Raw genomic sequence first — 19,875 nt, 5'->3', positions numbered from 1 at the left:
CCCGGCAGACATAAAATACTCAAGAGGCCCTCTGAACAGGAGCTGAACTGCAAGCGGACTTGTCGGAAAAGCAAAATCCCACCTGCGCGGCCAGTGCACAGATGCACGAGGCCACCTACGTCAAACCCCAATTAGGACCGGCACAAAAGCCAAAGCCAACCCCCCGGGGCTCGAGTGGAGAGATGAGCCAGGCGTGCTCCTGTTTCAAAATAAAGTCTCCGTTCACACAAGCAGCTGTGACAACTGAGCTCAGGGTGTGTTTATTTTCAGGGCAGCCAGCAGTGAAAAGACGTGTCACACTTGGGTGCTGCCTTTGTGCCAGCGTCACCCTCCCATGGCTCAGCCTCCGCACCAGCAGAGCTCTGCAAACAAACACAGCACCTCGTGCCACATGGCCTTACAAACCTCATGCCCACAGGCATATGAACATATGAAGCTGCCTTATACTGAATCAGACCCTTGGTCCATCAAAGTCAGTCCTGTCTACTCAGACTGGCAGTGGCTCTCTGGGGTCTCAAGCTGAGGTTTTTGAAGAAGAAGATGATGATATTGGATTTATATCCCACCCTCCACTCCGAAGAGTCTCAGAGCGGCTCACAATCTCCTTTACCTTCCTCCCCCACAACAAACACCCTGTGAGGTGGGTGGGGCTGGAAAGGGCTCTCACAGCAGCTGCCCTTTCAAGGACAACCTCTGCCAGAACTATGGCTGACCCAAGGCCATGCTAGCAGGTGCAAGTGGAGGAGTGGGGAATCAAACCGGTTCTCCCAGATAAGAGTCTGCACACTTAACCACTACACCAAACTGGCTCTCCTTTTCACACCTTTTTTTGGAGATGCCGGGGATTGGACCTGGGACCTTCTGCTTACCAAGCAGATGCTCTACAACTGAGCTACCATCCCTCCCCATGAGCAAGGGGGAGCTGACCCTCTTACCCTGGAAAGGTGCCCCAGCTGTGGATCTCTGGGCACTGCGGAGTCACCCTCTGCAGTGTCGTCGTTTTCTGGAAGCCGTCTGAGCCGGCTCCAAAGACAGACGCCGGCCATATAACCTGGAGAGGGCTGCCAGTTGTCTGGTGACATCGGGGAACCCAATGCAAAGGCCCAGGCAGAAAATGATTTTGCAGTTCCATGCCAAGCGGGGCGCAAGGTAAGACCAGAGATCCATGACAAGACTCACTGCTTTAGAAGATTTATTAGCTGCCTGTCCACCTTTACAGGAAATCAAGGCAGCTTACAACGCAAGCTGCTGCAAATCAAAGGAATACAGGAAAAAAACACAAATTGAACCGTTTAAAACCGCCAGTCAGCAGAAGAACTAAAATGACACGATCACAACTCATGTCTTTGTCAAACAGACTTTTACACCTTTTAAAACTGGAACGCTCACCTAGAATTACAGTGAAGGGAACTCCCCCAACCCTTGCTGCTTTGTGGTAATAGAAGGCGTGTGCGTTCCCCCAATATATAACTACCTTCCCTCTGGCTATAGTATACCAGGGGTGGCCAACGGTAGCTCTCCAGGTGTATTTTTCCTACAACTCCCATCAGCCCCAGCCATTGGCCATGCTGGCTGCAGCTGATGGAAGTTGTAGGCCAAAAAACATCTGGAGAGGTACCATTGGCCACCCCTGTAGTATACAAAGGCTGCAATGCTAACCACACTTACTAGCGAGTAAACTCCGCTGTGATCAGCGGGACTTGCTTCAACGTTAATAACATCATTAGGACTCCGCTGGAGAGATTTCCTGGCCCCCCCTTTCTATTTGCTTTCTGTTTTTAAACATCCAGCCTGTTGAAGAATTCTGAAGAGCTTTTAAGCTGGCATACTGGGCTGGGTTGCTTTGGCTGAAGTTAATGATGTTGTGTATTTGCATAGTTTGGCTTTTGTTTTTGAACATTTCTTTTAAATACAATATTTCACATCTTGCTCACGCACACACTGAAAGCTAAACTCTTTTCTGAACACTCAATGTGTTTCTTGTTCAAGCCTCCAAAGGAACTTCTGAAGCCCTTTATCGTCACAGACTATTTGACAAGTTACCCTGTAGTCCAAAGAGCCCATGAAAACAAGCCCCAGGTTTCAAGCAAAGCCAGACCTACGAACCTGAAATCCTTTCTAAGGGTCATTCTGTTTTCCTGATTTTGACAGCTGTATGGGGCACAAATTTCTATTCATTCCAGATACTCTTCTATCTTCTGTCCCTTTCTCAGCTCTTCCTCCCACTGTCTAAATTGAGAATCCGCTTGGGGCAAAGGCCTGATTAATTTTGTCTGCAGACGTTCACCCTGCAAAATCCCCCTCCCCGTGGGCTTCTGCAGTGCTTTCCCAATACTTTGTCGTCTCCCTACGGACAAAAAGGACCACGGTGAGAAGGGCACTGAGCTGGTAGTACAATAGACTCCTGTACATACACTATTTGTAGATAAACATGTTAATTCAAGTTTGGCTAAATCAAATCTATACTAAGACTGAGGGACCTCAGCATGGTGAGGCTGGAGAAGAGGAAGTTGAGGGGGGGCATGGCTGCTCTCTTAAAAGGCTGTCACACGGAGCTGTTCTTGTTGGAAGCAGAGGAGACGACTCCCAACAATGGGTTTAAATTAAGGGCAGGAAGGTACCAGCTGGATATTAGGAGAACTTTGTTACAGTGAGTAGTTCAACGGGGTGACACTGTGTGACGCAGAGCGTTGGACTGGATGGGCCATTGGCCTGATCCAACATGGCTTCTCTTATGTGACACAGAGTGTTGGACTGGAGGTGCCACTGGCCTGATCCAAAAGGGCTTCTCTTATGTTCTTATGTGACACAGAGTGTTGGACTGGAGGTGCCACTGGCCTGATCCAAAAGGGCTTCTCTTATGTTCTTATGTGACACAGACTGTTGGACTGGATGGGCCATTGGCCTGATCCAACAGGGCTTCTCTTATGTTCTTATGTGACACAGAGTGTTGGACTGGAGGGGCCATTGGCCTGATCCAATAGGGCTTCTCTTATGTTCTTATGTGACACAGAGTGTTGGACTGGAGGGGCCATTGGCCTGATCCAACATGGCTTCTCTTATGTTCTTATGTGACACCGAGTGTTGGACTGGAGGGGCCATTGGCCTGATCCAATCGGGCTTCTCTTATGTTCTTATGTGACACCGAGTGTTGGACTGGAGGGGCCATTGGCCTGATCCAACATGGCTTCTCTTATGTTCTTCTGTGACACAGAGTGTTGGACTGGATGGGCCACTGGCCTGATCCAACATGGCTTCTCTTATGTTCTTCTGTGACACAGAGTGTTGGACTGGAGGGGCCACTGGCCTGATCCAACAGGACTTCTCTTATGTTCTTCTGTGACACAGAGTGTTGGACTGGATGGGCCACTGGCCTGATCCAACATGGCTTCTCTTATGTTCTTATGTGACACAGAGTGTTGGACTGGAGGGGCCACTGGCCTGATCCAACATGGCTTCTCTTATGTTCTTATGTGACACAGAGTGTTGGACTGGTTGGGCCATTGGCCTGATCCAGCAGGGCTTCTCTTATGTTCTTATGTGACACAGAGTGTTGGACTGGAGGGGCCATTGGCCTGATCCAGCAGGGCTTCTCTTATGTTCTTATGTGACACAGAGTGTTGGACTGGAGGGGCCATTGGCCTGATCCAACAGGGCTTCTCTTATGTTCTTATGTGACACAGAGTGTTGGACTGGAGGGGCCACTGGCCTGATCCAACAGGGCTTCTCTTATGTTCTTATGTGACACAGAGTGTTGGACTGGAGGGGCCATTGGCCTGATCCAACAGGGCTTCTCTTATGTTCTTATGTGACACAGAGTGTTGGACTGGAGGGGCCATTGGCCTGATCCAATAGGGCTTCTCTTATGTTCTTATGTGACACCGAGTGTTGGACTGGAGGGGCCATTGGCCTGATCCAACAGGACTTCTCTTATGTTCTTCTGTGACACAGAGTGTTGGACTGGATGGGCCACTGGCCTGATCCAACATGGCTTCTCTTATGTTCTTATGTGACACAGAGTGTTGGACTGGAGGGGCCACTGGCCTGATCCAACATGGCTTCTCTTATGTTCTTATGTGACACAGAGTGTTGGACTGGTTGGGCCATTGGCCTGATCCAGCAGGGCTTCTCTTATGTTCTTATGTGACACAGAGTGTTGGACTGGATGGGCCACTGGCCTGATCCAACAGGGCTCCTCTTATGTTCTTATGTGACACAGAGTGTTGGACTGGAGGGGCCATTGGCCTGATCCAATAGGGCTTCTCTTATGTTCTTATGTGACACCGAGTGTTGGACTGGAGGGGCCATTGGCCTGATCCAACAGGACTTCTCTTATGTTCTTCTGTGACACAGAGTGTTGGACTGGATGGGCCACTGGCCTGATCCAACATGGCTTCTCTTATGTTCTTATGTGACACAGAGTGTTGGACTGGAGGGGCCACTGGCCTGATCCAACAGGGCTTCTCTGATGTTCTTATGTGACACAGAGTGTTGGACTGGAGGGGCCACTGGCCTGATCCAACATGGCTTCTCTTATGTTCTTATGTGACACAGAGTGTTGGACTGGTTGGGCCATTGGCCTGATCCAGCAGGGCTTCTCTTATGTTCTTATGTGACACAGAGTGTTGGACTGGATGGGCCACTGGCCTGATCCAACAGGGCTCCTCTTATGTTCTTATGTGACACAGAGTGTTGGACTGGAGGGGCCATTGGCCTGATCCAATAGGGCTTCTCTTATGTTCTTATGTGACACCGAGTGTTGGACTGGAGGGGCCATTGGCCTGATCCAACAGGACTTCTCTTATGTTCTTCTGTGACACAGAGTGTTGGACTGGATGGGCCACTGGCCTGATCCAACATGGCTTCTCTTATGTTCTTATGTGACACAGAGTGTTGGACTGGAGGGGCCACTGGCCTGATCCAACAGGGCTTCTCTGATGTTCTTATGTGACACAGAGTGTTGGACTGGAGGGGCCACTGGCCTGATCCAACATGGCTTCTCTTATGTTCTTATGTGACACAGAGTGTTGGACTGGTTGGGCCATTGGCCTGATCCAGCAGGGCTTCTCTTATGTTCTTATGTGACACAGAGTGTTGGACTGGAGGGGCCACTGGCCTGATCCAGCAGGGCTTCTCTTATGTTCTTATGTGACACAGAGTGTTGGACTGGAGGGGCCACTGGCCTGATCCAACAGGGCTTCTCTTATGTTCTTATGTGACACAGAGTGTTGGACTGGAGGGGCCACTGGCCTGATCCAGCAGGGCTTCTCTTATGTTCTTAACGGTGGAATCAGCTACCTGGGGATTGGTGGAATCAGCTAACAGTCTTTTAGCAGCAACTGGACAAAGACTCCCAAGTAGTCAGTTGGTCTGAAGTAGTAGACCAAAATAGGAGTCAAGTTGCACCTTTAAGACCAACTTAGTTTTATAGACTTGTCAGGGATACTCTAGCCAGCGTGTCGAATTCATAGAATCATAGAAGAGTTGGAAGGGACCTCCAGGGCCATCTAGTCCAACCCCCTGCACAATGCAGGAAACTCACAAACACCTCCCCCTAAATTCACAGGATCTTCATCGCTGTCAGAGGGCCATCTAGCCTCTGTTGAAAAATCTCCAAGGAAGGAGAGACCACCACCTCCCAAGGAGGAAGCCTGTTCCACTGAGGAACCGCTCTAACGGTCAGGAAGTTCTTCCTAATGTTGAGCCAGAAACTCTTGGGATTTAATTTCAACCCCTTGGTTCTGGTCCTACCTTCCAGGGCCACACAAAACAATTCCACACCATCCTCTAGATGACAGCCTTTCAAGTCCTTGAAGATGGTGATCCTATCACCTCTCAGCCGCCTCCTCTCCAGGCTAAATATCCCCAGCTCCTTCAACCTTTCCTCAAAGGACTTGGTCTCCAGACCCCTCACCATCTTCATCGCCCTCCTCTGGACCCGTTCCAGCTTGTCTAGATCCTTCTTAAAATGTGGTGCCCAAAACTGAACACAATACGCCAGGTGAGGTCTTACCAGAGCAGAGTAAAGCGAAACCATCACATCACGTGATCTGGACACCAGACTTCTGTTGATACAGCCCAAAATTGCATTTGCCTTTTTAGGCACAGCATCACACTAAGACCCCTAGATCCTTTTCGCACAGACTACTGCTAAGACAAGTCTCCCTCCTCCTATAACCATGCATTTGTTATGAGGGCTGGATCTGACATAAATGAGACCTTGTTGGGCCGAACCATGCTGAGCCAGGCCATATGTGTACCTATTTAAGATTAGGTAGCAGAGATAGAAACTTTATAAAGGACACAGAAAAAAACAATTAAAGTTTTTTTGGGGGGTTTAAATCTTAAAACATTAGCACTCAGTCTTAAAGGCGCTTTCTTTGTATCTCTCCCGTGGGATCCAGGGAACTGGGCAAAGGAAGCTCTGGCTCTTTCCTTCCCTCCCCAGGGGACCAGGAGGGGGAGGAGCCTCAGCCAACAGAAGGAAGAGAGGCTTGGCTCTCAATGGGAGGAGCCTCAGCCAATGGAGAAAATAGAAACTTTGCTCTGTAGCACCTGAGCCAGCCTGGCAAAGCAAGCTGTGATGCAGAAGGAAGCAAGAGAGAGGGAGAAGGAAGCAGACAAGAGGCAGATGCTTGGGGGCCTGAGTCGGCCCTCAGGCCACATGTTTGACACCCCTGCTCTAGGCTGATACTGCATTGAGCTGGGGGTTGGACTAGATAACCTCTATGGCCCCTTCCAACTCTATGTCTGACCTCAAAGTCTGTTATTGTTTTCTATTACTAGCAATATCAGCACAGCTCAAAAAATCACATGAAGCAGAGCACCTTCACATATAACAATTTTGACAACACAAAATTAAACAACCAAAGCTAAGCAAATATTGGTGAAAACAACTTATTAACCGAGATGAGAATCCGGTGATCTCCCGTTTCAATCTCAAATCCAATCTTCTTCAAATCTTAGGCTTGGGTCAGCTAACAGTAGGTCACAGCCTACATTGTGTTGTAGACATAACCACAATTAGAGAGACCAAATGATATTCAGACACAGGTAAGACCAAACAAACCATAAGAAACTTCAAACAGAATCACCAATCAAACTAGACTAACAGCTGGGGAGCCTGAAATTATTCCAAAATGCTGGCAAATGATTCTATTACTATGATCCTTATTATTATTATTATGCATAGAAAAGAAACTAAGTAAATATTTCAAGTAATTGAAGGTCTGTCATATAGAGGATGGTGTGGAATTGTTTTCTGTGGCCCCAGAAGGTAGGACCAGAACCAGTGGGTTGAAATTAAATCAAAAGAGCTTCTGGCTCAACATTAGGAAAAACTTCCTGACCATTACTGCGTTTCCTCAGTTGAACAGGCTTTCTCAGGAGGTAGAGAGCCAGTTTGGTGTGGCGGTTAAGTGCATGGACTCTTATCTGGGAGAACCGAGTTTGATTCCCCACTCCTCCACTTGCAGGTGCTGGAATGGCCTTGGTCAGCCATAGCTCTCGGAGGAGTTGTCCTTGAAAGGGCAGCTGTAAAAAGCTCTCTTACCTCACAGGGTGTCTATTGTGGGGGGAGAAGATATAGGAGATTGTAAGCTGCTCTGAGTCTCTGATTCAGAGAGGAGAGCGGGGTATAAATCTGGAGGTTTTTAAACAGAGGCTTCCTTGGAGGTTTTTCAACAGAGGCTAGATGGCCATCTGACAGCAATACCGGTCCCGTGAATTTAGGGGGAGGTGTTTGTGAGTTCCCTGCATTGTGCAGAATTCTGTGATCATGGTGGCTCAGTGGTGGAGCATCTTGTTTGGCATGCAGAAGGTCTCAGGTTCAAACCTCAGCACCTCTGGTTAAAAGGAGGTAGCATGAAAGACATCTGCCTGAGACCCTGGAGAGCAACTGCCAGTCTGAGCAGACAAGAAGGACCTGCATGGATTAAGAGCCTGGTTCAGTAGAAGGCAGCTTCACATGAGAGAGAAGCCTATGTGGTGCGTATGACCCGGCAGTTGGAGGGCTAGATATGGAGTGGTGGGGAGGTGGCACCATTTCTCCCACTGGAGAATCAAGTATGAGAGAAGCAAAGAGGCTCTTCTTATGCTCGTTAGGATGCTGTCTGGTAAGAAACTGGTTTAAAAAACATAAGAACATAAGAGAAGCCATGTTGGATCAGGCCAGTGGCCCATCCAGTCCAACACTCTGTGTCACATAAGAACATCAGATTAGCCATGTTGGATCAGGCCAGTGGCCCATCCAGTCCAACACTCTGTGTCACACAGTGGCCAAAAAACCCAGGTGCCATCAGGAGGTCCACCAGTGGGGCCAGGACACTAGAAGCCCTCCCACTGTGCCCCCCAAGCACCAAGAATACAGGGCATTACTGCCCCAGTCATAAGAACATAAGAGAAGCCCTGTTGGATCAGGGCAATGGCTCATCCAGTCCAACCCTCTGTGTCACACAGGGGCCAAAAAACCCCCAGGTCCACCAGTGGGGCCAGGACACTAGAAGCCCTCCCACTGTGCCCCCCCCCCAAAGCACCAAGAATACAGAGCATCCCTGCCCCAGACATAATAACATAAGAGAAGTCATGTTGGATCAGGCCAATGGTCCATCGAGTCCAACGCTCTGTGTCACATAAGAACATAAGAGAAGCCATGTTGGATCAGGCCAGTGGCCCCTCCAGTCCAACACTCTGTGTCACATAAGAACAGAAGAGAAGCCCTGTTGGATCAGGCCAGTGGCCCATCCAGTCCAACACTCTGTGTCACATAAGAACATAATAGAAGCCATGTTGGATCAGGCCAGTGGCCCATCCAGTCCAACACTCTGTGTCACATAAGAACATAATAGAAGCCATGTTGGATCAGGCCAGTGGCCCATCCAGTCCAACACTCTGTGTCACATAAGAACATAAGAGAAGCCATGTTGGATCAGGCCAATGGCCCCTCCAGTCCAACACTCTGGGTCACGCAGAGGCCAAAAAACCCCAGGTGCCATCAGGAGGTCCACCAGTGGGACCCGGTCACTAAAAGCCCTACCACTGTTGCCCACCCTAAGCACCAAGAATACAGAGCATCATTGCCCCAGACATGAGAACGTAAAAGGAGTCATGTTGGATCAGGCCAATGGTCCATCCAGTCCAATACTCTGTCACACAGGGGCCAAAAAAACCAAGTGCCATCAGGAGGTCCATCAGTGGGGCCAGGACACTAGAAGCCTCCCACTGTGCCCCCCCCAGCACCAAGAATACAGAGCATCACTTGCCCCAGACAGAGAGTTCCATCGATACGCTGCGGCTAATAGCCACTGATGGACCTCTGCTCCAGATGTTGATCCAATCCCATCTTGAAGCACCTCCTGTGGCACTGAATTCCATGTGTGAATTCCATTCTAAGCTCCATCTTAGAACAGCCATTTGGAGCTGAGGTGGGGAGGTCTCAAGCACCCCAAACTCTGTGGCTTGTGACTTGGTGCCTGTGAAGTCATCATGGTGATGTCATGTTTTATTATCTGCTCTGACATGTCAATTAGGTGTTCTTACTTAAACAGCTGACTTTACTTGATTTTATTTGTTGCATGTAACTATTCATGACATTTGAAAATTATTGATAAATATACTTTCCCCTTCCCCTTTCTTCCTTCTTTACCCCCTTTATGAAAAAAATAAAAATAATCACACAAAAAAACCTGATTACAGTACTTGAACATTCTTAGTGTTGCTAGTCTTTCCTTTATAGAACCACAGAGCTCGAAGGGATCTCCAGGGTCATCTAGTCCAACCCCCTGCACAATGCAGGAAACTCACAAACATTTCCCCCTAAATTCACAAGATCTTCATTGCTATCAGATGGCCATCTAGCCTCTCTGTTGAAAAACCTCCAAGGAAGGAGAGCCCACCACCTCCCAAGGAAGCCTGTAACACGGAGGAATCACTCTAATTGTCAGGAAGTTCTTCCTGAAGTTAGAATCATAGAGTTGGAAGGGACCTCCAGGGTCATCTAGTCCAACCCCCTGCACAATGCAGGAAACGCACAAACACCTCCCCCTAAATTCACAGGATCTTCATTGCTGTCGGGTGGCCATCTAGCCTCTGTTTAAAAACCTCCAAGGAAGGAGAGCCCACCACTTCCTGAAGAATCCTAGAATCCTAGAGTTGGTAGGGACCTCCAGGGTCATCTAGTCCAACCCCCTGCACAAGGCAGGAAATTCACAAACACCTCCCCCTAAATTCACAGGATCCTCATTGCTCTCAGGTGGCCATCTAGCCTCTGTTGAAAAACCTCCAAGGAAGGAGAGCCCACCACCTCCCGAGGAAGCCTGTTCCACTGAGGAACTGCTCTAATGGTCAGGATCCAAGTAGGCAGCCGTGTTGGTCTGAAGTAGCAGAACAAAACAGGAGTTGACTGCACCTTTAAGACCAACTTAGTTTTATTCAGTATGCAAGCTTTCGTGCGCTCTCGTCTGATGAAGTGTGCTTAGAGAGCACACGAAACCTTACGTTCTGAATAAAACTAAGTTGGTCTTAAAGGTGCAATCGACTCCTATTTTGAGGCGCAGAATGTTGGGGCTCTTTAGCTTGGAGAAACGTCGACTGCGGGGTGACATGATAGAGGTTTAGAAGATAATGCATGGGATGGAGAAAGTAGAGAAAGAAGTCCTTTTCTCCCTTTCTCACAATACAAGAACTCGTGGGCATTCAATGAAATTGCTGAGCAGTCGGGTTAAAACAGATAAAAGGAAGTCCTTCTTCACCCAAAGGGGGATTAACATGTGGAATTCACTGCCACAGGAGGTGGTAGCGGCTACAAGCATAGCCAGCTTCAAGAGGGCATTGGATAAAAATATGCAGAGGTCCATCAGTGGCTATTAGCTGCAATGTGTGTGTGTGTGTGTGTGTGTGTGTGTGTATATATATATAGATCCAACAAGGCTTCTCTTAGGTTCGTATGTCTGGGGCAGGGATGCTCTGTCTTCTTGGTGTTTGGGGAGGGGACAACAGTGAGAGGGCTTCTAGTGTCCTGGCCCCATTGGTGGCCCCTCCTGAGGGCACCTGGGGGGTTTTGCCCACTGTGTGACACAGAGTGTTCGACTGGATGGGCCACTGGCCTGATCCAACATGGCTTCTCTTATGTTCTGAGAAGGCTGCTTGGAGAACACAACACAACAGGAGAGCAACAACAAACGTCCTGTACAGCTGAATCCACAAAGCATGGTGGGCACACATTTCTGGGATCATTGCGGGAAAAGCAGGATAACAACAGAGTTAAGATGGCTTAAACAAAAAACAAGCTTTAAAAAATATTAACTTGTTGCATTTGCTTCCACCAACAAATTCCAGGCTGTGGTTTTTGCATCCTGAACTATATTGGTTTTGTCAACAGTACTGTCTACACCATTCTTTTGTATTCGTTAATATTTACCAGGCGTATTCACCTTTTATATCCAGATGCAGCCTAGAGCAAGGATGTCATACATGCGGCCTGAGGGCCGGATGAGGCCCCCAGAGGACTCTTATCAGGCTCACAATTGTATCCTCATTTACTGTCATTTATAACCTCATTCTGTATTAGGCATTTTACTTAGCACTGTCTGTTCACTTTGGGAAGAAGGCACTCCAGGTGCAGGGAGAGTGTCTGGCCTAATCTAGTCTCCATGGAAACGAAGACTGATACCAACCGGAGATGTCTAAACCACTGGAATGTGGCCTTGGCAGAGAGTGCCACTGAGGCCTGGGAATAGAATTCAAAGACTTTACACAGGAGCGGGTTAGGTGGAAAAGGTGCTGAGTCATTAGTGTTAGATTATATATGACCTGTAACTTTTGCTTGTTCTTCAGTCTGGCAAGAGCCAGTTTGGTGTCATGGTTAAGTGCACGGACTCTATCTGGGAGAACGGGGTTTGATTCCCCACTCCTCCACTTGCAGCTGCTGAAATGGCCTTGGGTCAGCCAGAGCTCTCGCAGAGTTGCCCTGAAAGGTCAGCTGCTGTGAGAGCCTTCTCAGTCCCACCCACCTCACAGGGTGTCTGCTGTGGGGGATGAAGGTAGAGGAGATCGTTAGCCACTCTGAGACTCTCCTCAAAGCAGCTCCGGGTTCAAGAGGCAGGACCTGCTGCTCATTTTACCACCACAAACAGGAGCCAGAGAAGAAGGGCCAGAGACACAGTAAGGCTGGAGACCTTGGCCGGGGGACCCCCAGCTCTGGGAATCTGCATTGCCTGGGAGATTGAGATCCTCTCAACACTCAAACAGCAAAAACATTAAAAAGGTCACCAAACAATCAAATACAAACGCAAAAATTTTCAGCAGAAGGGGAAGAACCATAAAAGTCTTACGAGTGGCTCAAAAGCCACATTAAGGTGATCCCAAACACCTTGAACAAAGGAGTTTTAGTACCCTGCCCCTACAAAGCACAAAGAAAACCCCCTCCAATCTGCGCCTCGGGGGGGGGGGGGAGATGTCATTCTGATACAGAGGTGAATTGTCACCAAAGTCCTGCTCCTTAAAGCAGATCATAGAATCATAGAGTTGGAAGGGACCTCAAGGGTCATCTAGTCCACCCCCTGCACAATCTAGGAAACTCACAAACACCTCCCCCTAAATTCACAGGATCTTCATTGCTGTCAGATGGCCATCTAGCCTCTATTAAAAACCTCCAAGGAAGGAGAGCTCACTTCCTCACCAAGGAAGGAGAGCCCACCACCTCCCGAGGAGGAAGCTTGTTAGAATCACAGAAGAGTTGGAAGGGACCTCCAGGGTCATCTAGTCCAACCCCCTGCACAGCGCAGGAAACTCACAAACACCTCCCCCTAAATTCACACGATCTTCATTGCTGTCAGATGGCCATCTAGCCTGTTTAAAAACCTCCAAGGAAGGAGAGCCCACCACCTTCCGAGAAGGAAGCTTGTTAGAATCACAGAAGAGTTGGAAGGGACCTCCAGGGTCATCTAGTCCAACCCCCTGCACAGCGCAGGAAACTCACAAACACCTCCCCCTAAATTCACACGATCTTCATTGCTGTCAGATGGCCATCTAGCCTGTTTAAAAACCTCCAAGGAAGGAGAGCCCACCACCTTCCGAGAAGGAAGCTTGTTAGAATCACAGAAGAGTTGGAAGGGACCTCCAGGGTCATCTAGTCCAACCCCCTGCACAACGCAGGAAACTCACAAACACCTCCCCCTAAATTCACAGGATCCTCATTGCTGTCAGATGGCCATCTAGCCTGTTTAAAAACCTCCAAGGAAGGAGAGCCCACCACCTTCCGAGAAGGAAGCTTGTTAGAATCACAGAAGAGTTGGAAGGGACCTCCAGGGTCATCTAGTCCAACCCCCTGCACAATGCAGGAAACTCACAAACACCTCCCCCTAAATTCACAGGATCCTCATTGCTGTCAGATGGCCATCTAGCCTCTGTTGAAAAACCTCCAAGGAAGGAGATCCCACCTTCCAAGGAAGCCTGTTCCACTGAGGAATCGCTCTAACGGTCAGGAAGTTCTTCCTCATGTTGAGCCGGAAAGTCTTTTGATTTAATTTCAACCCCTTAGTTCTGGTCCTACCTTCCAGGGCCACATGTCCAGTGGGAAATGGACCCAGAATGCCCCACACAGGGGGCAGGCAGGCAGCTCCTATGAGGAATACTGTGGGGAGCAGAGATGTCAAAGGAAGGGCCAGCCCCCTCAAACAGCCAATCACGGCAACTGCCACAGAAACCAACCAAATCCGCTCTCCTCCTCCCAACACCATCATGCCCCTTCTTTATTTACTCTGCTACGTCTCCCTCGGAGACCCAAAGCAGCTTATATCAGGGGTGGCCAACGGTAGCTCTCCAGGTGTTTTTTGCCTACAACTCCCATCAGACCCAGCCAGCATGGCCAATGTCTGGGGGTGATGGGAGTTGTAGGCAAAAAACATCTGGAGAGCTACCGCTGGCCACCCCTACTCCTCTCTGCCTCTGTATCCCTACAATCCACCTGGGAGGTAGGCTGAAGAGGGGGCTTTTGGCTCAAGGGGAGAAATAGCTTCTGTTCTGTAAGGGGCAGGGGTGAAACAGAAGCTGCAAAAGTGTGTGTTTAATTTTTGCCATTGGAGAAGCAGGGAAAAGGCAGGCAAAATGTGGAAGGCAGAAAAGTTCTGTAGTAAAGAAAAGAAAATGGCCACAACATGTACCAACATTTTTGGGTTAACTTTGTGATACCTGTGAACTCTCGTTATTTTTAAACACAAAACAAGAACAAAGTCACCAGTGCAAACATTTCCAGCAGAAGGGAAAGAGCCATCAAAGTCTTTTCCATTTGCTTCCCTCCCTCCCTGTCTTGCAGCTCTCAAACATCCGACGCTCATGTCTTGTGGCTCTCAAACATCTGATGTTTATTCTATGTGGCTCTTATGTTAAGCAAGTTTGGCCACCCGATTCTAGATCATCCAGCCCAGCCTTCCCTTTCCCGGGAGCCTTGGGGAGAAGTTCCTGCCTCCCCCCGCCACCCCTGCAGAGGAGAAGAAGAAGGAGAATTGCAGATTTATACCCCTCTGTTCTCTCTGAATAAGAGATTCAGAGGAGCTTACAATCTCCTATGTCTTCTCCCCCCACAACAGACACCCTGTGAGGCGGGTGGGGCTGAGAGGGCTCTCCCAGCAGCTGCCCTTTCAAGGACAACCTCTGCCAGAGCTATGCCGGACCCAAGGCCATTCCAGCAGCTGCGAGTGGAGGAGTGGGGAATCAAACCTGGTTCTGCCAGATAAGAGTCCGCACATTTAACCACTACACCAAACTGGCTCTCACGGAAGCTGCCCTTTCAAGGACAACCTCTGCCAGAGCTATGGCTGACCCAAGGCCATTCCAGCAACTGCGAGTGGAGGAATGGAGACTCAAATCCCGTTCTCCCAGATAAGAGTCTTTGAACCTAAGAAAAAGACCGTAGCTGTATACCCCGCCCTTCTCTCTGAATCAGAGTCTCAGAGCAGCTTACAATCTCCTTTATATTCTTCCCCCACAGCAGGCACCCTGTGAAGTGGTTGGGGCTGAGAGAACTCTCCCAGAAGTTGCCCTTTCAAGGACAGCTCTGCCAGAGCTATGGCTGACCCAAGGCCATTCCAGCAGCTGCGAGTGGAGGAGTGGGGAATCAAACCCGGTTCTCCCAGATAAGAGTCTTTGAACCTAAGAAGAAGACAGCAGATGTATACCCCGCCCTTTTCTCTGAATCAGAGGCTCAGAGCAGCTTACAATCTACTATGTCTTCTCTCCCCACAGCAGACACCCTGTGAGGTGGGTGGGGCTGAGAGAGCTTTCCCAGCAGCTGCCCTTTCAAAGATAACTCCTGCGATAGCTCTGGCTGACCCAAGGCCATTTCAGCAAGTGCAGGGGGGGGAGTGGGGAATCAAATCCGGTTCTCCCAGGTAAGAGTTGGTGCACTTCACTACTATGGCTGACCCAAGGCCATTCCAGCAGCTGCAAGTGGAGGAGTGGGGAATCAAACCCGGTTCTCCCAGATAAGAGTCCGCACACTTCACCACTACACCAAACTGGCTCTCTGCCTGGAAGCTGCTCAGCAGCTCTGTCTCTTTGGATTTTCAAGCCCACCCCCCCCCCTGCCCTGGGCCAAGAGGTGACCCCTTGGAAGGAAGGCAGAGTGAGGGGAGGTGGGGGCGAGTTACCTGCCACCCTGGGCTGCAGCAGCAGCAGCAGGAGGACCCCCAAGGCTGAGTCCAGCCGGACCCCCAGAAGACCCCCCCCCAAGCTATATTCCGGGAGGGAGTCCGTCAGCCAGGGGGGGGGGCCGCCACTAGGCAAACCAGGCGACTGCCTAGGGCGCCAGCCTTCTGGGGGTGTTGAACCAGGTCCCCCCTCATGTGACCCTGTGACGTTACGAGTAGGGTGCCGAGTCCAATTCAAGAAATATCTGGGGGCTTTGGGGGCGGAGCCAGGAGACTTTGGGGGCGGAGCCAGGGGGTGACAAGCATCACTGAACTCCGAATTGAAGTTCCGGCCAGCCCATTGAAAGGGACCGCACACCTTTTTTAAAGGCCCTCCTCCCCTAGGAAAGAATGGAGGACGGGGGCACCGTCTTTGGGGGCTCGTAGCACTGCGCCCCCTGGCCCAATCTTCTTGAAACTCGGGGGGCATTTTGGGGAGAGGCACTGGATGCTGTGCTGAAAATGTGGTCCTTCTACCTCCAAAAACAGCCCTTCCAGAGCCCCAGGGACCCACGGATCAATCCTTCATTCTCTCCTATGAGACTCGGTCTCCCTGGGGAAGGACGGAGCGCCCAGCAGACGCTCCCCTCTGCTCTCCTCCCCCCCCCCCTGCTTTCGGGGGACCTGGACGGGGGGGCTCCATCCCGGGATCCCCTGGCCCCCCCTGGGGATTGGCAACCCTCTCAGGACTCACCGCGCACGCACAGGAGGGACATGGCGCCTTCCCCGGCGGCTGCTTCCTCCTCCTCCTCCTCGCCTCCCGCCGCTCCGCATGCCCGCGCCCGCCGCCGGCCCAGGCCAGGCCGGGACTCGAACCCGCAGCGCCGCTCCCCCCTCGGCCGGCCGGCGGGAGACCCCGTGGCGCGGGGAGGGGCGGGGCCAGGGAGGCGGGCGGGGCCAGGGAGGCGGGGCCGGGTCCAAAGCCACCTGGAGGGACACGCCCACGCCGGGGGGCAGCGGGGAGGAGACGGGGCGGGGCTTCCGAAACACAGACTGCAGGAGGGGCGCGCAGCTAGTTACCTTTTGAGATAGAGATATATATATATATATATTTAAAATCGTGAGATGAAGCCACACAAATTGCGAGGATACTACTTGATCCTTTTAGCCTGAGGTGCCAGGGGGGAGGAGGAGGAGGAGCCTAGAGTTCGAAGGGACCCCCAGGGCCATCCCCCTCAATTCACAGGATCCTCATGGCTGTCAGATGTCCATCTAGCCTCTAGCCTAGATGAGAAGTCTTTGCCCGCCCCAGAAGCACTAATTTTGGAAGGGGTGTTGAAAGACCTGAGTCAGATTGAGGTGACAAAAGAGGAGGTCCTACAACTAATAGACAAATTAAAACTAATAAGTCACCAGGTCCGGATGGCATACATCCGAGAGTTCTGAAAGAACTCAAAGTTGAACTTGTGGACCTTCTAACAAAAATCTGTAATCTTTCATTGAAATCTGCCTCTGTTCCCGAGGACTGGAAGGTAGCAAATGTCACCCCCATCTTTAAAAAGGGTTCCAGAGGAGATCTAGGAAATTACAGGCCTGTCAGTCTGACTTCAATACCGGGAAAGTTGGTAGAAACCATTATCAAGGACACAATGAGCAGGCACATTGATGAACACGGGTTATTGAGGAAGACTCAGCATGGGTTCTGCAAGGGAAGATCTTGCCTCACTAACCTGTTACATTTCTTTGAAGGGGTGAACAAACATGTGGACAAAGGAGACCCGATAGATGTTGTTTACCTTGACTTCCAGAAAGCTTTTGATAAAGCTCCTCATCAAAGGCTCCTTAGAAAGCTTGAGAGTCATGGAGTAAAAGGACAGGTCCTCTTGTGGATCAAAAACTGGCTGAGTAATAGGAAGCAGAGAGTGAGTATAAATGGGCAGTCTTCGCAGTGGAGGACGGTAAGCAGTGGGGTGCCGCAGGGCTCGGTACTGGGTCCCATGCTCTTTAACTTGTTCATAAATGATTTAGAGTTGGGAGTCAGCAGTGAAGTGGCCAAGTTTGCGGATGACACTAAATTTTTCAGAGTGGTGAGAACCAGAGAGGATTGTGAGGAACTCCAAAGGGATATGTGGAGGCTGGGTGAGTGGGCGTCAACGTGGCAGATGCGGTTCAATGTGGCCAAGTGCAAAGTAATGCACATTGGGGCCAGGAATCCCAGCTACAAATACAAGTTGATGGGGTGTGAACTGGCAGAGACTGACCATGAGAGAGATCTTGGGGTCGTGGTAGATAATTCACTGAAAATGTCAGGACAGTGTGCGTTTGCAATAAAAAAGGCCAACACCATGCTGGGAATTATTAGGAAGGGAATTGAAAACAAATCAGCCAGTATCATAATGCCCCTGTATAAATCGATGGTGCGGTCTCATTTGGAGTACTGTGTGCAGTTCTGGTCGCGCACCTCAAAAAGGATATTATAGCATTGGAGAAAGTCCAGAAAAGGGCAATTAGAATGATTAAAGGGCTGGAACACCTTCCCTATGAAGAAAGGTTGAAACGCTTGGGACTCTTTAGCTTGGAGAAATGTCGACTGAGGGGTGACATGATAGAGGTTTACAAGATAATGCATGGGATGGAGAAAGTAGAGAAAGAAGTACTTTTCTCCCTTTCTCACAATACAAGAACTCATGGGCATTCAGTGGAATTGCTGAGCAATCAGGTTAGAACGAATAAAAGGAAGTACTTCTTCACCCAAAGGGTGATTAACATGTGGAATTCACTGCCACAGGAGGTGGTGGCGGCCGCAAGCATGGCCACCTTCAAGAGGGGGTTAGATAAAAATATGGAGCAGAGGTCCATCAGTGGCTATTAGCCACAGTGTGTGTGTGTGTATATATATATATTTGGCCGCTGTGTGACACAGAATGTTGGACTGGATGGGCCATTGGTCTGATCTAACATGGCTTCTCTTATGTTCTTATGTTGAAAAACCTCCAAGGAAGGAGAGCCCACCACCTCCCAAGGAGGAAGCCTGTTCCACTGAGGAACCGCTCTAAACTCACAAACACCTCCCCCTAAATTCACAGGATCTTCATTGCTGTCAGAGGACCATCTAGCCTCTGTTGAAAAACCTCCAAGGAAGGAGAGCCCACCACCTCCCAAGGAGGAAGCCTGTTCCACTGAGGAACCGCTCTAAACTCACAAACACCTCCCCCTACATTCACAGGATCCTCATTGCTGTCAGATGGCCATCTAGCCTCTGTTTAAAAACCTCCAAGGAAGGAGAGCCCACCACCTACCGAGGAGGAAGCCTGTTAGAATCATAGAAGAGTTGGAAGGGACCTCCAGGGCCATCTAGTCCAACCCCCTGCATAATGCAGGAAACCCACAAACACCTCCCCCTAAATTGCTGGGACAGCAGCTGCTGGGAGAGCCTCTCAACTCCACCCACCTCACAGGGTGTCTGTTGTGGGGGGAGGGGGAAAGATATAGGAGATTGTGAGCCACTCTGAGTCTCTGTCCTTGAAAGGGCAGCTGCTGTGAGAGCCCTCTCAGCCCCACCCACCTCACAGGGTGTCTGTTGCGAGGGGAGAAGATATAGGAGATTGTAAGCCGCTCTGAGTCTCTGTCCGTGAAAGGGCAGCTGCTGTGAGAGCCCTCTCAGCCCCACCCACCTCACAGGGTATCTGTTGTGGGGGGAGAAGATATAGGAGATTGTAAGCCGCTCTGAGTCTCTGTCCGTGAAAGGGCAGCTGCTGTGAGAGCCCTCTCAGCCCCACCCACCTCACAGGGTGTCTGTTGCGAGGGGAGAAGATATAGGAGATTGTAAGCCGCTCTGAGTCTCTGTCCGTGAAAGGGCAGCTGCTGTGAGAGCCCTCTCAGCCCCACCCACCTCACAGGGTGTCTGTTGCGAGGGGAGAAGATATAGGAGATTGTAAGCCGCTCTGAGTCTCTGTCCGTGAAAGGGCAGCTGCTGTGAGAGCCCTCTCAGCCCCACCCACCTCACAGGGTATCTGTTGTGGGGGGAGAAGATATAGGAGATTGTGAGCCGCTCTGAGTCTCTGATTGAGAAAGAAGGGCAGGGTATAACTCTGCAGTCTTCTTCTTCTTCTTGATCCAAACCCCGTCTTTCCAGGGGACTGGCAGAAGGGAGTGGTCCTTTGCGTTCAGAAGACAGGTCTCCAGCCACAGTTTTCGTTTCCTTTCTAAATACTTTCTCCTATTGTGAAATAGCTGTAAGGAGGCAGCCATT

At 50.2% G+C, this 19,875-nt stretch overlaps 1 protein-coding gene across 1 annotated transcript in view; it reads right to left on the bottom strand.

Moving 5' to 3' along the window:
* The window catches only part of UNC13B (unc-13 homolog B), a 294,094-nt gene extending 277,676 nt beyond the window's left edge, over nucleotides 1-16,418 (bottom strand). The window contains exon 1 of the mRNA XM_060236646.1: nucleotides 16,378-16,418. Within this exon, the coding sequence (XP_060092629.1) occupies nucleotides 16,378-16,399 (22 nt within the window). The 5' untranslated portion in view covers nucleotides 16,400-16,418. The remainder of the gene's footprint in view (nucleotides 1-16,377) is intronic.
* Nucleotides 16,419-19,875: the final 3,457 nt, after the last annotated feature.

The sequence above is a fragment of the Heteronotia binoei genome, chromosome 4 (genome assembly GCF_032191835.1).
Source record: "Heteronotia binoei isolate CCM8104 ecotype False Entrance Well chromosome 4, APGP_CSIRO_Hbin_v1, whole genome shotgun sequence".
Classification (NCBI taxonomy): Eukaryota; Metazoa; Chordata; class Lepidosauria; order Squamata; family Gekkonidae; genus Heteronotia; species Heteronotia binoei.
This window is presented reverse-complemented; position numbering and strand designations above follow the sequence as displayed.